Source organism: Myxocyprinus asiaticus, chromosome 38 (genome assembly GCF_019703515.2).
Source record: "Myxocyprinus asiaticus isolate MX2 ecotype Aquarium Trade chromosome 38, UBuf_Myxa_2, whole genome shotgun sequence".
In the NCBI taxonomy this organism is placed as follows: Eukaryota; Metazoa; Chordata; class Actinopteri; order Cypriniformes; family Catostomidae; genus Myxocyprinus; species Myxocyprinus asiaticus.
In genome coordinates, this window is record NC_059381.1 from 27,469,305 (window position 1) to 27,486,838 (window position 17,534).

At 37.8% G+C, this 17,534-nt stretch overlaps 1 protein-coding gene across 1 annotated transcript; it reads left to right on the forward strand.

Moving 5' to 3' along the window:
* Positions 1-684: 684 nt before the first annotated feature.
* On the forward strand, positions 685-12,410 carry pgk1 (phosphoglycerate kinase 1). The gene is made up of 10 exons (XM_051677578.1): positions 685-852; positions 2,769-2,819; positions 3,041-3,196; positions 3,534-3,678; positions 5,471-5,574; positions 5,714-5,833; positions 7,177-7,291; positions 8,173-8,352; positions 11,413-11,590; positions 11,698-12,410. The coding sequence occupies exons 1-10, from the start codon at positions 788-790 to the stop codon at positions 11,835-11,837; spliced, it is 1,254 nt and encodes a 417-aa protein (XP_051533538.1). The 5' UTR covers positions 685-787; the 3' UTR covers positions 11,838-12,410.
* The last annotated feature ends 5,124 nt before the right edge of the window (positions 12,411-17,534 follow it).

Consider the following 17,534-nt stretch of genomic DNA (forward strand, 5'->3'; position numbering starts at 1 on the left):
CACTTTTGTGATACTGACTCCTTAAGATGAATCACTCATGTTGTATCCTTCCTCATTTTGTAAGTCACTTTGTATAAAAGCAACTGCAGCTAAATTAATAAATGTTAAATGTTTTTAGAGCTCGAAAATGTTGGACCCCATTGACTTACACTGTATTACAAAAACACCTCGAATTCTTTAATAAACCTGCGTTTGTGTTCTGCAGAAGAAAGAAAGTCACACAAATTTGGGATGGCATGAGGGTGAGTCAATGACGAGAGAATTTTCATTTTTGGGTGAACCTTCCATTTAACTTGCAGTATTTTACCATCCAGTGCAATTCCATGGAGACATCTTTGATAAGTAGGCCTACTGAGGGAAACTTTTTTTCTTTTCTTTTTAAAGCATTCATGCAACATTCTAGCAATGTCAATTCTAGGCCTGCATCTGTTAATGCAGCTGAAAATTAAACTAAATCATAATGCGAGTTGATCATTTACTGAGCTGAGAATGTACTGGTTTTGCATAACTCTGAATTGCATGCTGCTATCTGTGCATGAGGGTATATTTGATTGACAGTAATGTTGCAACAGCGTTGTACAACATCCTGAGTCCTCAGTTAGAAATATTGATTGACAGCAACGATATCCAATGAGCGTTTGATGTCTTGAACCTTATACCTCGACAAGACCCGCCCATCCCTTGTGCATCATCATCATCATCAAGCTAAGGTCATTCTCATTCGGGAACTTACTCAGCACTGCAACACAGAAGCTACGGGGAGCTTTGCTGCAAATCTACAGCCAGAATGTCTCTGTCAAACAAACTCACTTTGGACAAGGTAGATGTGAAAGGAAAGCGCGTTATCATGAGGTGAGTGTGAACCGTCACCGATAAATTCCGTCGGAAGCGCCAGACTCCTTCCGTTATATTAGTCATTAATGATGTGCTGACATGTCCATGCTCTTCAATAATATGCTTCCAGGCTTAGTGTAGCTATATAAAAACCTTGCTTGATTTATCGGTAAGATTGTTTGAATGAACGGCGGTTTAATCATTGATAACCGGAAGTGTATCTGTCACGCGTCACGTTTTAAAGATTCGTGATACGTGCAGTATGGCAGATACACCACGAGGACACGCACATCCTTTAGTATATGTTGCTTAACCCTTTTAATAATCCGTTTATCTGTTAAAAGCAAGTCTTTAAGGTCCTGACAAAATTATGCCAATGTCTTCGTGTAATGACACCACCCTCAGCTGCAAATGTCAAAGGATCACTGAGCCTCTGCTCATTTTATTTTTGTATCCCATCGACAACCAGCGCGTTTTCATATATTTTAAAACCCTAGGGCTTTTTCATCATGTGCTATTCCCCATTCAAGTGTAGGCTTGCTCTGGCGGTTTTATTCATATATAGACTGTGCACGTGTATTTAGTGTCTTGCTCTTACTCGTTTGTCATGCTCATGGCGACCACGCATGTCATGGTGTGTTTTTATTATACACATAAATGAAGATTGTTTGTCATATATTCTCTAAAAAGCCTCTACATCTTCTCAGTGGCTCTTAGCATAAATTACCTTTGGTATTCAACACTGAGTCACAAACCCAAAAGGCATGCCAAAAACAACCTGCCTGCCCCGCCCACTTTCTCTACTTGTATATAACATATATAAACAGCAATGATATAATGGCACTTTGGTAGATACATTTAAACTTGTACTGATGAGTCAATATGCATTTAGTCTGTTGTAATGGCACATGTTCTTATAGCATATAACTTGAGGAATTAATATCTGCTGTAAGCTTCTTTCCTTGTATTTGTGTAGCCAGTGCAACAGTGTCTACATCAGTGTCATCTGTCCCCTGAACACATCTGACAGAGGGGGCTTTAGTGTTACATAATCCATTGTATTCATGGAGACAGTGTGAACGTGCAGCAGTGTGTGTGTCCTGTATGTAAGGAAATTGAGGGAAAAACTTATAAACACGTTTTATTGAAATTAGCTTTTACTTATAGACTCATAATTCCCAACTGATTATCCCAATGTTCATCACTAACTCTTTATTAACAACCAATATAAAGATGTTACGAGAGCAGTTGAAGTTAAATGCTTTTTATTAGTGCATTTCTTTTGAGGCATTCATTTTTTACAGACATCTGAATACATACTTCATGCCCAAAATGACTACACACAAATGGCTATGAAAAATTGTGACTCGTTAACGGGCGGACTGGTCATAGGGAGAACTGGGACTTTTCCCAGTGGGCCAGCCATGAAACGGGTTATTAAACGACAATTTAAACAACTTTAGAGGTCAAGTAATGCACAAGTTCAAACAGATGAATTAATGTAAGTGCTTTTATAAAATTATAAGATTCACATTTCTTCCTTTAAATACTAAAAAAAATTGGCACCATTCACCTCCATTGTTAGTGCCTCACTGTAACCTCTATTATTTTTTTTAACATTTTTTTCAAAGAACAGGAGGGACAAGTCGAAATTACTAAATGCTGTCGATTGAGCTTAACTTGTATTGAACCTGGAATATTTCTTTAAAAGACTGTTAGTTAGCAAAGCCAATAACAGCTTGTAACCAAGGAATGCATGGCCATCAATATATTGATTTCTAGGGATACAGCGTCAGGTAGAATTTTGTTTTCAGTTCTTATAGTTTTAATGATTTTACTGGGAATCATTTTTTCTACAAATAGGGGTTCTGCTACATATAGGGAATGCATTACTATAAATTAGAAAATAAGCTTCCTTTTTCTCTCTCCAATAGGGTTGACTTTAATGTCCCCATGAAGGATAAGGTGATAACAAATAACCAGAGGTGAGATATTGACATTCTACCAATATTTTTACATTCTTTGCCTGAAATAACCTGAGATATTCTGCTATGTCTGATGTATTTTTGGGGACAATAAAATCCCTGTCTTGGATAAGTGGATTTCAATCATTATTTTAATCATTTTAAAGAAAATATATATTTTTGCATATAAAGCCCACCCCTACTTGTACTGTTTGTAACTAACAGTATAACGCTCCTCTCAGAATTAAGGCTGCAGTCCCATCCATTCAGCACTGTTTAGATAATGGGGCTAAAGCTGTGGTCTTGATGAGCCACTTGGGCCGGCCTGATGGAGTCCCCATGCCAGACAAATACTCTCTGGAGCCTGTAGCAGCAGAACTCAAGAACCTGCTGGGAAAGTAAGAGAACCATGCCAAGCACAGCACTTAATATGGGATATCTTGACCTAAACATATTTCCCTAAGTTTTAAACCATAGGTTTGGAATAATCTAAACATTTAGCAGACACTAAATATGTATGACAGCAGTGATGAAGTTGTGCAGTTTTGCTATGTAAATACCATAACATTATGGAACGAGCACATTCTCAAACTAACGTCTTGAAATCCCCATGTAATCACTTGATGAGCACCATTTTCTGTCCTGTCTGCTTTGCTGTACCCATATCTGCATAACTGCCCAATGCTTTGCCATACTGGTCAATATTAAAACTTGTTGGATCATTTGTCTCTGAAGAGATGTTCAGTTCCTGAAGGACTGTGTGGGTCCAGATGTGGAGAAGGCCTGTGCGGACCCACCTGCTGGTTCTGTCATTCTGCTGGAGAACCTGCGGTTTCATGTGGCCGAGGAGGGCAAGGGCAAAGATGCATCGGGTAACAAGGTCAGTGCCATGACAACAGCTGCGCCGTACTCCAATGGCTCTGCAGCACAAAAAGTGCTTGATCATCTTGTACAGTGGGATCTGTCGCTTGAAATGGCACATGCTGAAGTTAATAAAGACATAAAGGGCAGGCTAGTTGTATACTTCGGGATAACAAATTTTCTATCAAATCTATTGGATTTGTCTGCAAGAAGCTACTTATTGGCTTTTATGTTTGCTTCAAAGCTTACTAACTAAAATAATCTACTGCACTCAAAGGCCAGAGGTGGTTGTGCATGTGTGCAGAGATGCTGTATGCAGTCAAGTTGGCCTATTGACATTTGTACGAAGGTCATGTCGGATCATGTAGCTTTTTTGGTCGTCAGAGCCCTGGCTGGAATGCAAGCTGGGAAGGGGAGAAGAGAGGGGAGGGGTGGAGAGACCAAAGAAAGAGAGATTGAAACTGTCATACTCTTTGCTGACAGACAACTATAGTAAATTTATACCTGGCATTTAATGGGCACCTCCGGAACCTTTCATTCACAATAGGTCAAGAGTCATGAACTTTGAGTGCTTACAGACAGCTGTAATGTAATCATGATTATGTGCAGATGGGACATGAACCAGCGGTGAAACTGTGCCTTCAATGAGATAGTTGTTGCATTCATAGATTAATGTAGTGCATTAAGACCCTTATTGTCCCAAAAAACACTCCACACTGTGTGTGGAAATACTTTCTTACTCCACAGATTCAGAATCTGCCGTTTTTAGTTCAAAAGATGTGGCCAAGCGTCCGTAAATAATTTGAAAACCACACTTTAGAGCTAGTAATGACAGCATGGGCTGTTTCGAACAAGTTATTGGAGAAACAAGGATGTGTTTATTAGAGAGAGAGAAAACCTGAGCATGTGATTACCTGCGTCTGTTGCATCGATGAACCGTAATCCTGCAGCTGTTAGTTTAACTCTGTTCCTCAGCTCTAGTGTAATAATCCGTTCCAATCATGGAGTTATGCTGTCATACGTGCTATCGGAATTATCCTACAAGTATTTCAGTCACATTCAGGTGTTTTGTTGTCGGAGAGAAAACATGAAGGATGGCAGTTTCGTTCTTGTATATTTCTTGAGGAACTCTCTTTTTGAAACTGACACAAAGCGTTCTTTCCTCCACCATGTTGAAAGTTTACATCTTCTCCTAGACTCACACCTCGGAAACTGGGTATCAGTTAGGTGCCCTGAGCATGTTTGATAACTCCATCTGTCGCGACTCTCAGCTGTGATCAGCAGTAATGCTGAAGTTGTAAGTTGAACTTTATTTCTCAGCTATAGTGTAGTAGTAATCCGAGCAATCATGGAGTAAATGACAATTCCAGATGACTTCAAAGAAACTCGCACACTGACTGACACCGTTTGTCAATGTCAGCCCAACTCGCTCATAACGCACACAAGACGTCACCACCTGCTCGTTTAAATCTTTAATGTCACATGAAAGTTCAACATCTAGTTACTTTTACACGCTATTTTGAAATGCCATGAACACAAGCGGAGCGATACAAACACTAAAGCATCCCAGTGCTGATAGTGTGACTCATCAGCACTCTTGGAACGCCTCAGATTTGAGGACCAGAACTAACTGTTTTATAAAATTAATTATTAGATTCGTCACTAAAACTCAGTATACAGTGTTCAATGTTATGTTTTTCTTGTTTAAAAAAGCAATAAAACATTTAGGAATAGTTACTCAATTAGTTACTGCGATTTTAATTTTTCAGGTTGCATTATATGACCTATAAATAATTTTGATTCCTCTACAGACCAAAGCAAGCCAAGCAGAAATTGACTCTTTCCGAGCATCCCTGTCCAAGTTAGGTGACATCTATGTCAACGATGCCTTTGGAACTGCGCACAGAGCTCATAGGTACCTCATTACAAAGGCTGTATTACATAAAAAAAGCGAATGCAAGGTTGTTTGCTTTACTAATTTAGTTAGAATATGTGTAAACTTCATGTTTGCCTTGGTTTGCAAGTTAACTGGTTAGATTTTTTACTTTCTCCAGCTCCATGGTTGGAGTGGACCTCCCTCAGAAGGCTGCTGGTTTCCTGATGAAGAAGGAGCTGGACTACTTTGCCATGGCCCTTGAGAAACCACAGAGGCCTTTCCTGGCTATCCTTGGAGGGTGAGTAGCCTTTGAAAAGGTCTGATATCTTATCTCATCCCAAGAACTATTTAAGTGAAAAATGATAAGTTAGCAGGTTTTAGTGATATAACATCAAAAGTCATTTCTTTGGTCTTTAAAGGTCTTGTCCTTGATAGAAAGAAAGAATTTATCTTGAGGCAGGGTTCCTTAAAGGGATAGTTCACCCAAATATTTTGTCATTTACTCGCCCTCATGTTGTTTCAAACCCATATGACTTTCTCATGTGGAACACGAATGTCTCGGCCCATCTTTTCAATACAGTGGCCGTTGATAGCGACTCAAAGCTTAAAAAAATTGCCCAAAAGTATCATAAAGTAGTCCATGAGACTCATGCGACATATTCCAAGTATTCTCAAGGCAAAGGAGGTTTTGGTGAGAAACAACCCAAATGCAAAGTTTTTTTTTCCAGTAAAACTCTTGACATTCATGTGCTATGTGAGAATACAGTGTTCATGTGAGACCTTGCATTCTTTGGCAATTAAATGAACCATTATATTATATAAATTAATTATAGACTGTTTTTTACATGCTGGATGCTAACATTAAAATCACTAGCAAAAGTTAATAAAAGAAAATTGGATTGAACTTCCATAACCCTCCTGAAGAGGTTTTGGTGTAATATTCAGTAGATATAACGGACAGCTGAAGGTTAATGCATTGATAAGTGTTTGACATGCTTTCTTGGAAGCCTTTGTCTTCTCTTCACTGAAGAACCCTTCAGAAAGCATCAATGACAGTCCAGGAATAGCAGAGTTTATCTTCTTATGTAATGGCTAGAGGTGTGACTGCTCTTCTTAAGAGCACAAGCTCTGCGAACTCGCCTCTCATATCTGATTCTAAAAAGAATTATTTTCATTAAAACATTATAGATTCCTTCCTCTTCATTTCTTCTATTATGTCCTGTTAATGGCTTTTAAAATCTCTGGGTACTAGTGCAAATGATTTGCAGAAGTTATTGACAGTAAGCTGGGTCCAAGCAACGGGTGGTTGCTCAATTTCCATACATGCTATTTGTTTTCTCTCTCTCTTTTTTTTTTTTTTGCACAGTCAATGGTTGTCACTACTTTGCATTGATTTGAGCAGTTCTTGTCTGTGGTTTGTTCTAGTAACAAAGTTCATTGATGAAACTGACTCACTGATAAGCCATACTGAAATGGCCTTATAGTTTTGTAGCTTAATGAAAAGTTCTTCCCTATAGTTTCTCTTAGGTGAAAGAAAGATTAATCCATTTTTTTATTTCATCCCAATAAGATGTGAATTAATTAAAAAAATTAAATTTCAGTGAAAACACTTTTTGATTGCTGTTGCTTTGATCTTCACAGGGCCAAGGTCAAAGATAAGATTCAGCTGATCAACAACATGTTGGACCAGGTGAATGAGATGATCATTGGGGGAGGAATGGCATTTACCTTCCTCAAGGTGCTTAACAATATGGAGGTGAGTGGTCTGACAGAGAGATTAAGTTGTTAGTGAAGAAGCTGAAGACCTGGGTTATTTATTGTTTTACTCTGCTTAGCAGCACATGAATGTGTTTGGGTAATTTCTGTAAAAAAAAAAAAAAAAAAGCTCATGTACACACTCGCAATAATGAAGTCAGAAAAAGAGGAGCAGTATATTTACTATGGGTGAGTGATATAAGAGAATTTTTTTATATCACAATAGTTTTTTTAGTTGATATTGATGTATGTCATGATATACACTTTTTATGGAAAATAGATTAAAAAAAATTGAAAGTAATGAAAGGTCTTTTGTTTTATGTATTTAAAATAATTTAAAAAAGTAAACCTTTCACACATTTGAAAACCTTTTATATATATATATATATATATATATATATATATATATATATATATATATATATATGAGGCACTTTTTCATGCAAACGTATGTAATGATGGACAAAAATATTCCATTTATTCCAAATTGTACAGCTCAGATCCATCATACTTCGAGTGCAGCCTTTGTTTGGAACGCGCATTTTGTGTTTTTTTTATCATGCGCCGGCGTTTCTCATAACCGCGATTAGAGACAATATTCGAAAACTTTTACCGATTGACACATTTCTACCAGGATAACAATTTAACCAGTATATCTCCCACCACTAATAGTTAAAAAAAACAATTATAGCTTAAAGTTTGACACACTGAAGTGTCCTTGATTGGCATCACAATATCTCCATAGCAACCACAATGTAGCACGATTATGCCTTTTGTTACTGTCATGCCTGAATGCCTGAAAATTGTATGACACATTTATGCACCAATACAGTTCAGATCTGCAAAATTTGTTTTAAAATACGTTTTTCTTGTTGTGCTCAGATTGGCACTTCCCTCTATGACGAAGAGGGTGCCAAAATTGTGAAAGACCTGATGGCTAAGGCCGAGAAGAACGGTGTGAAGATTGCACTTCCTGTAGACTTTGTCACCGCCGACAAGTTTGATGAGAATGCCGCTACAGGGACTGCATCTGTTGCAGATGGTATTCCAGCTGGCTGGATGGTAAGGCATACTCATTTTAGTGACAAGATATTATGTGATATCTTATTGCGATTGTTCAGAGAGTTAAGAATTAAAAGATCTACTTGCTTGTGTCTGCTAAGTAAGGGATAATATACAGCCTGTAGGTAATTATCTCAAAATAAGCCCTGTCAGGTTAATCCGTTCATGTATGATCCTGAAGGGTTTTATTGTGCAATTAATGACAGGCTGACTGTACAATATCCTGCTTATAGCACTACTATTTGCCAAATAAATAAAAACATGAGTTGAAATTATCTTACCTGTAGATTCTGCAATCCAAGTTAATTAAATAGTAACGTCTTTTTTTTAATTTTTAATAGTTTTTAAAATATTGTTTTATAAAATTGTTTCTTACTGGTTCCTTGTTCTTCTAAGCAATGTTTCATTTTCTTGCTTTAACTGTGGATTTCAGAGCTCACCCTATATATTAAAACTGCACTATGTAAGATTATTTGGTTAAAAATGAACAAATTGCCATTATTGATTGAGTACATAAACAACCAGTGTTCAATACCATGTTCTTACCTGACCCCGATTCACTACGGTAAGCCTATAAAAATTATTTGTATTTTGAGCTGTCGGATCCGATTTGGTGCAAAATCGCTGGCTTTGACCAGCATCCTTGCGTCATTATGTCATGTCTGTGAACACAGGAAATAAGAACCGGCTGTCTCGTTCCCATGTAAACAGTAGATGGCGGTACTGTTTTAGTTTACGAGTAGCCATTAAAAAACTACAGTTCAGTCAGTCACTCACTCTCACACAGTTCAGGACAGCAGTCTGGATGGGTTCTTATCTGTTTTCCATTTTTGCAGGGTTGTGTACCTGCTATAATGCTTGGATATGTTGTCTGGTAGGGTTTTTGAAGCTAACATTGCTTGTCAAGCTTGTTTGAAATTAACATTACTTGTGTGTTAACCGATCGCGATGTATCTACATTGTTGGTGGAAGTTACTGTGACATGTTTACTAATATTTATGACTTCTAAAATTGACTTGTAATTGTTATATTGCATATTTAAGCATGATTTTTCATGTTTAATAAAGTATATTTTATCCCCATCATTATTGAATGTTTTTCGTTTACAGTGTTATGTGAGCGTTGCATAGACATACTATTGTAGTATTACGGTTCACTTGCAATATAAACTGAGGCTGAACAATATAATATAACAATAATAATGTCTTCCATTGGACTCGTATCAGCTCTTAAATTGATAAGTGTAGTACAATACAAACATTAATAGTTGATACAGGGGCAACGAAGGCTATCCCGTCTGGCCCGAACCGACAGAAGGTCTACTGTGGCACAAGTCACAGAAAATTGTAATGATGGTAACAGGAGGAATGTCACAACACACAGTGCATTGCACCCTGCTGCGTATGGGGCTGCATAGCCGGATCCCAGTCAGAGTGTCCATGATGACCCCTGTCCACCATCGAAAGCGCCTACAATGGGCATGCGAGCATCGTAGCTGGACTTTGGAGCAGTGGAAGAAGGTCGTCTGGTCCAATAAGTCCCGTTTTCTTTTACATCACGTGGATGGCCGTGTACGTGTGCACCATTTACCTGGGGAGGTGATGGCACCACGATGCACTGTGGGAAGACGACAAGCCAGTGGAGGGAGTGTGATGCTCTGGGCAATGTTCTGCTGGGAAACTCTGGGTCTGGCCATTCATGTGGATGTCAATTTGACACGTGTCACCTACCTAAACATCGTTACAGACAAGGTACACCCCTTCATGGCAATGGTATTCCCTGATGGCAGTGGCATCTTTCAGCAGGATAATGTGCCCTGCCACACTGCACACATTGTTTGGGAACATGATGAAGAGTTCAAGGTGTTGCCCTGGCCTCAATTCCCCAGATCTCAATCCGATAAAGCATCTATGGCAGCGCTCTCCAATTAGCGGGCCGCGGTCCAATGGTGGTTCCATCCGGACTGCAAGATAATGAAAATGGTTGTCCAATTTTAGATGTCATCATCTCTGATTATTAGTTATAATTAATAGAAATTATTAGTTAGCCTGGCTAATAGATCTATGCTTCTGATGAGAACGTTCCCATTATTTCATAGTCAGCTCATTTATACTTAATACATTTTGAAGATGTAAATTGTTAGTTTATTGTTATTAGATTCTCACTTTAGGAAAATATATAAATGGTCCATTCAGACTTTTACATTTTCTAAATTTTCTCTCAGGGGTTACCCCTGAACCCCCATACAGTAACCTATATTTTCTCAGTCGAAAGTACTCCTATGTCCCATACATAGGTATCTGAATGTAAAAATAAATATTCGGAATGTAAAAATATTCTAACACAAAAACTGGACTGCTGTCACCCAGCTTGAAAACAAATGTTGATCTTACCTTTAATATTAATGTCCAAGTGCCCTCAAATAATGAACTCTATGAAATATATTAGGCTAATCTTTTGGTAGAAAAGATCCCTCACACCCCCAGTTTCCTCATCTCTGCTTTGAAGAGATTTTTAGACTATTTTTTTCTTTTACAAAGTACTATTGCTGCCAACATAGAAAATTATAATAACTCTTCCAAATAAATATAATTTCAAAGCAATACTGACTACTGATACCATGCAATTTATTATTTTCTGGACCTTTACTGGGAAGGAAATGTAGAGACCGGACCTCTTGAAACTTAAATTGAATACCCCTGATCTATGGGATGTGCTGGACCAACAAGTTCGATCCACGGCGGCTGCACCTCGCAACTTACAGAACTTGAAGGATCTGCTGCTAATGTCTTGGTGCCAGATACCACAGGACACCTTCAGGGGTCTTGTAGAGTCCATGCCTCGGTGGATCTGTGCTGTTTTCACGGCACATGGAGGATCAACAGCATGTTAGGCATAATGTTTTGGCTCATCAGTGTATACAGATTAGTGGTCATTCTACAAAAATATTTGACTGCTCAATGCCATGATTCTCCAAAGCTTCAAAAGTGACACTCCCCACACACAACTGATCTCTCAAAAATATCAAAATCTGTAAAAAATTTTATTTATTTTTTTCAGGGTCTGGACTGTGGTCCTGAGAGCTCAAAGCTCTATGCAGAGGCTGTAGCCAGAGCCAAGCAGATTGTGTGGAACGGACCTGTTGGTGTGTTTGAGTGGGACAACTTCTCTCGCGGAACCAAGAACTTGATGGACAAAGTTGTGGAAGCGACCAAAAATGGATGCATCACCATTATTGGTGAGAATTTCATGTCGTCCAATAATCAGTTGAAGTGCATCAAGAAGGTTAATGCAGGTTCTTTTCTTCTTTGCTTTATTAATAACCAATGTATCTGTCCCTTTCAGGTGGGGGAGACACAGCGACCTGCTGTGCCAAGTGGGACACGGAGGACAAGGTCAGTCATGTGAGCACAGGGGGTGGAGCAAGTCTGGAGCTGCTGGAGGGTAAAGTGTTGCCTGGTGTGGATGCCCTCAGCAATGTATAAGCACTCTGAGGCTCTTCTGCAAGAGGCTGGGTGCTCATCTCCCAACATGCTGTCATTCTTACTCATTCAGCGTTTGTTCACCTATTGGGGAAGCAAATTTATGGACCGCTAACAGTATGCTGTGATAGACTGTCTGACCTGTTTACTCATACATATTCAGATCATCCATTTGCTTTTCTTCAATAAAATTACCAGATTGTTTGGGGGGGAGGGTTGAGAGAAAAGAGAGAAAGGGAGACTTGATCAGTAATGGCTGTTTCTGTATAGTTGTTTTTGAGAGATGGGTCATTTGTTGTTCCCGCTTAAGTGTTAATGTGTGTCATCCCATTATTGTCTGAATGTGTTTATTTGGTGTGTAGGGTTTATACTTGATGTTTGTTGTCTCCTCACAGATGTTGAGTACATGTAATACTGTAGACTCTTTCCTCCCCATATTGCACTTGTCATCCTAGACCTGCAGCTTATGAAATAGATGTTCCGCACTGGAATTATTATGATGGGCTAATGGTAGTCCCAGGCATTCTGTTGCGGAATACGAACAAAGATGATAATAATAAAAAATAATCGAAACTCTCTCTTTAGTCTGATTTAGTCATTTTCATAAATTAAAAAAACAAAAAAGTTTGTTATATTTTATTTAGATAAGGCATTTATTGGTCTTAGCAATTCATATTTCTTTATTAAAAGGGTGATTATAGCATGGAAACATAGTATTCCTTTCTCTTTTGAAATAGTATCTGACATATTCTAATGCTCACAATGCAATGCTTCCTCTCACACACAGTCTACCCAGACAATTTATTGAAATTGACCAGCAAAAATGTGTTTTAGAAATCTTCATGACATCACAACCATGAGCATATTAACATTATGACCACAAGCGTTTACATAGCACCTATTTAATATTCAGCAACTCAGTGCTACTGATTTTACATGCGAAGGGGTTAGCCAATCATAATAAATATCATATACAATTCTTAAAGGAATAGTTCACCCAAAAATGTCATCCCAGATGTGTATGACTTTCTTTTTTTTCTGCTGAACACAAAGATTTTTAGAATAATATTTCAGCTCTGTAGGTTCATACAATGCAAGTGAATGGGTACCACAAATTTGAAGCTCCAAAAAGCACATTAAGATAGCATAAAAGTAATCCATATGACTCCAGTGGTTAAATACATGTCTTCAGAAGTGATATGATAGGTGTGGGTCAGAAACAGATCAATATTTCAGTCAATTTTTTACTATAAATCTCCACTATTATATTCTTCTTTTGTTTTTGGCGATTCACATTCTTCATGCATATTGCCACCTACTGGGGAGGGAGGAGAATGTAAAGTTAAAAAAGTACTTAAATGTTGATCTGTTTCTCACCCACACCTATTATATCACTTCTGAAGATATAGATTTAAACAGTGGGGTCTTATGGATTACTTTTATGCTGCATTTATGTGCTTTTTGGAGCTTAAAAATGCGGTACCCATTCACTTGCATTGTGTGGAGATTTATAGTAAAAAAAAAAAAAAAAACCTGAGATATTCTTCTAAAATCTTTGTGTTTAGCAGAAGAAATAACGTCACATCTGGGATGGCATGAGGGTGAGTAAATGATGAGAGAATTTTCATTTTTGGGAGAACTATCCATTTAAATGTACAGTACATTTAAACCAGCTTTTTAAAGCTTAAGTGTGTTATTTCTGCGCTACTATTACCACCGAATGGAATTGCAAAAATAAACATTGTTTTCAAACAGCTTTCTGTGTACGACCCCATCTGCTGTTAAACAAACAGCTTGGTTGAGTCAATGTTGTGTTGGGGTGGATGGGCCCCTCAAACCATAGGAATTTTTATAGCGCCACAGAGAATTGTGAGAAAATGAACCTAGTTGTTTCTGCATACTAAGCTGATAAAGGAGAAGTGCTGGGTAAATTAGTCAAAGTAATCTATTACAAATTACTAACACTCATCAAAATTGTAATTGGATTACTTTATGGATTACTTATTTGGAAAAGTAATCACAATACTAATTACTTTAGGGTTACTTTCTTAAACACTTTTCACAGAAACTTTTCTTTTAGATTTGCACAGCCATTTATTATCCTTTTTCTGACTCCCACACTAACGCATTTTCAATTGAAAATGCTTATGCAACTCATTTGGAAAACGGATACTTTTGAAAACACTCTCTAAAACTATTTTGGAATCTGTGACTTTAGTAAACAGAAAATAGTTTTTGTTATTAAAGCTGAAGTGTGAACCTTATATTACATCTGTTTATTTATCAAAATGCATGAATAAAGTAGGTTTTTTGCCAGATTTCTACGAGCCCTAGCTTTGTAACCAGTGGAATCTCAAACTTGAAATTTTTTACAGCAGAATGCTACTACAGAGCAGTGGTTCTCAACCTTTTTGACTCCAAGGCCCCCCATTGTCGGAGAAAATATTCAAAGGCCCCCTCATGTAGGCTATTAGATTTTTATATTATAAGATATATCTATTATATGATACTTCCTTAAAACATGTGATTCCAGAAATGTTTAGAATTGTATATTCTTCATAAAAAGCAAGTTATTGATGAGATTTATTAACTTTGTAACATTTTCAGTAAATTGAATTATAATAATGATATACAAATTATAATAATCTGTAATATTTTAAATACATTTAAGAGATCTTGAGGCCCCCCTGGAAGTGTGCTGAGGCCCCCTAGTGGGTCCCGACCCCCTGGTTGAGAACCACTTCTATAGAGGACTTATTTCTGTGAAAATTTCAGGTTCCTATCTGGTTCCCCAACAGAGACATTAAGCCCGAAAGTTAGGGGAATGTAAAAAAATTGCACTTTCTGGCCCCCCCCAGAAAGTTCTGCATGCACACAATACTTACCTACGTACCCCCTAAAAACATTAAGACTGAGACTTGAACTCTTCCCATTATAAATTGACCCTAAAAGTGGAACCTTGAACAATCTTGATCATGTGCAAAATGTTTATATATGTACATGTACCTTGTAATGTGCTCAAGAGCAGTGGTTCTCAACCAGGGGGTCGGACCCCACTAGAGGGCTTCAGCACACTTCCAGAGGGGCCTCAAGATCTTTTAAAGTTATTTAAAATATGATAGATTATTATAATTTTTATATAATTATTATGAAGAATATACATTTCTAGACATTTCTGGAATCACAAGTTTTAAGGAAGTATCTTATAATAGATATATCTTATAATATAAAAATCTAATAGCCTACATGAGGGGGCCTTCGAATATTTTCTCCGACAATATTCTTGGGACCTTGGAGTCAAAAAGGTTGAGAACCACTGCTCTAGAGATGTGTTTTTGTTCCAAGGAGCTAGGACCATCCTGAGCTGAGATACTCAGGTTTCTGTAAACAGCTATATAAACAAAATTTGTCATGTGCCATGACACAAAGATGGCTGTTGTGGTTAAACCAGGTAAAATAAAAATAAAAAACTGATGGTTTTGCAATACCAATAAATAGAGATAATCACTCAAAAAAAAAAAAAAAAAAGCATTCAAGCATCAGGCAGGGGCCTGGGTAGCTCAGCGTATAAAGACACTGACTTCCACCCCTGGAGTCTCGAGTTCGAATCCAGGGCGTGCTGAGTGACTCCAGCCAGGCCTCCTAAGCAACCAAATTGGCCCAGTTGCAAGGGAGGGTAGTCACATGGGGTAATCTCCTCATGGTCACTATAATGTGGTTCGCTCTCGGTGGGGTGCCTGTGAGTTGTGTGTGGATGCCGTGGAGAATAGCATGAAGCCTCCACATGTGCTATGTCTCTGTGGTAACGGGCTCAAAAAGCCACGTGATAAGATGCGTGGATTGACGGTCTCAAACATGGAGGCAACTGAGATTCGTCCTCCACCACCCGGACTGAGGCGAGTCACTACGCCACCATGAGGACTTAGAGTGCATTGGGATTTGGGCATTCCAAATTGGGGAGAAAATGGGAGAAAAAATCAAATAAAAAAATTGTTAAGCAACCTGTATTGGACCACTTGAGATGGACTGACCCTGGTAGCATAAAAGTAATCCATATGACTCCAGTGGTTAATCCTTTCACACATTAGTTTTTCCTGTACTGACGTATCCTCCAGCATGTATTCTTTAATGCGTGCTGTATTAAAAAAATAAAAAAACCTCACCTTACACTACATTGCAGATGCACTGGAAGACAGAATATATTATCAAACATATAATGTGATTTTTAGATGTTTCTAATGGTTGATTATGATCGCGAATGCGATTACTGGCTTTGCATGCTGCCATATTGTTTACATTGCAATGCAGCATGGGATTCTAAGTTCATCAAGCATAGAAGGTTCTAAAAACTGGGCCCTTCCACGTTTTTTGCACCGGAAGTGGTGAGAATGAGTGACGGCTGGAATGAGAGAAGGCTCGAGTGGATTAACTAGTTTATGCATTCTTTGTTTGAAATCAGAAAACATGGCCGCTGGATCAAAACAGTCAGCTCCGATGGTAATGGTTTTAATCATTTATTGAATGATTGTTTGAATGTTTGTAACATAAAAATGTGATGTTGAAAAGACTATTTGAGCAGCTTGTTCATTATGACAACCGCTTCAGTCCCTCTTTGCTGTTAAACAGCAGCCATGAACACAAATGCAGATCGCACTAGTTTGATCGTATGACTCTGAGCCCAGCCTAGTGTAATCACACCGGCTTAATCGTACATGCAAAAGGGTTATATCCATGTCTTCAGAAGCGATATGAAGGTGTGGGTGAGAAACAGATCAATATTTAAATTGTTTATTTACTATAAATTCTCCTCCCTTTGCAGTAGGGGGCGATATGCACAAAGAATGCAAATCACCAAAAACAAAATAAGAATGTAGAAGTGAAAGTGGAGATTTATAGTAAAAAAGGACTTCAATATTGATGTGTTTCTCACCCACACCTATCATATCACATCTGAAGACATGGATTTAACCACTGAAGTTGTGTGGATTACTTTTATGCTACCTTTATATACTTTTTGGTCCTTCAAAGTTCTGGCAACCATTCACTTGCATTGTATGGACCTACAGAGCAAAAATCTTAATTTGTGTTCTGCAAAAAAAAAAAAAAAAAAAAGTCACATTTTGGATGGCATAAAAGTGAGTAAAAAATTTAAGAATTTTAATTTTGGGGTGAATTATTCCTTTTTAAGAAATTATCTTTCCAACTTGTGCGTGATGCATATTTCTAATCACACAAGTGAGAATGTATACAAATTGGGAGAAAATCCATCAGTTAGGCACATGATGGAATTATTCTCTGTACTAAAGTAATGAAATATATGTATGGACTACTGTCTTTAATTTAAAGACACATTCAGGCCTGATTTTAATCATTTATATTAGCCATCTTCACACATGATTTTGTTTAATGTCAGCACACATTTGTGAATTATGTTGTGTGGTTAATGCTGCAACCACAGGTAAAGATGTGGAACCATCGTAGGATTTTTTTCTACATGCCTGTTCCTCAGCGAGGTAGGTAATTTATTTATAATATAGGTTTGGTCGTGTTAATAACAATGCTATTCATATATAAATCCCAAAATAAACATTTCCATTGAACAATGACCTTACCGTTACTACATCAAATAAAAGTAGAGCTATTCATCTCAAAGAATGAGAAAGGATAGTAGCATGTAGGGAGTGCTATTGTTTATTTAGT

Coding starts and splice junctions, on each gene's coding strand:
- pgk1 (XM_051677578.1), top strand. CDS start 788: ATGTCTCTGTCAAACAAACTCACTTTGGACAAGGTAGATGTGAAAGGA. Junction 2,820..3,040: donor GTGATAACAAATAACCAGAG/GTGAGATATTGA, acceptor CGCTCCTCTCAG/AATTAAGGCTGCAGTCCCAT. Junction 3,197..3,533: donor CTCAAGAACCTGCTGGGAAA/GTAAGAGAACCA, acceptor TTGTCTCTGAAG/AGATGTTCAGTTCCTGAAGG.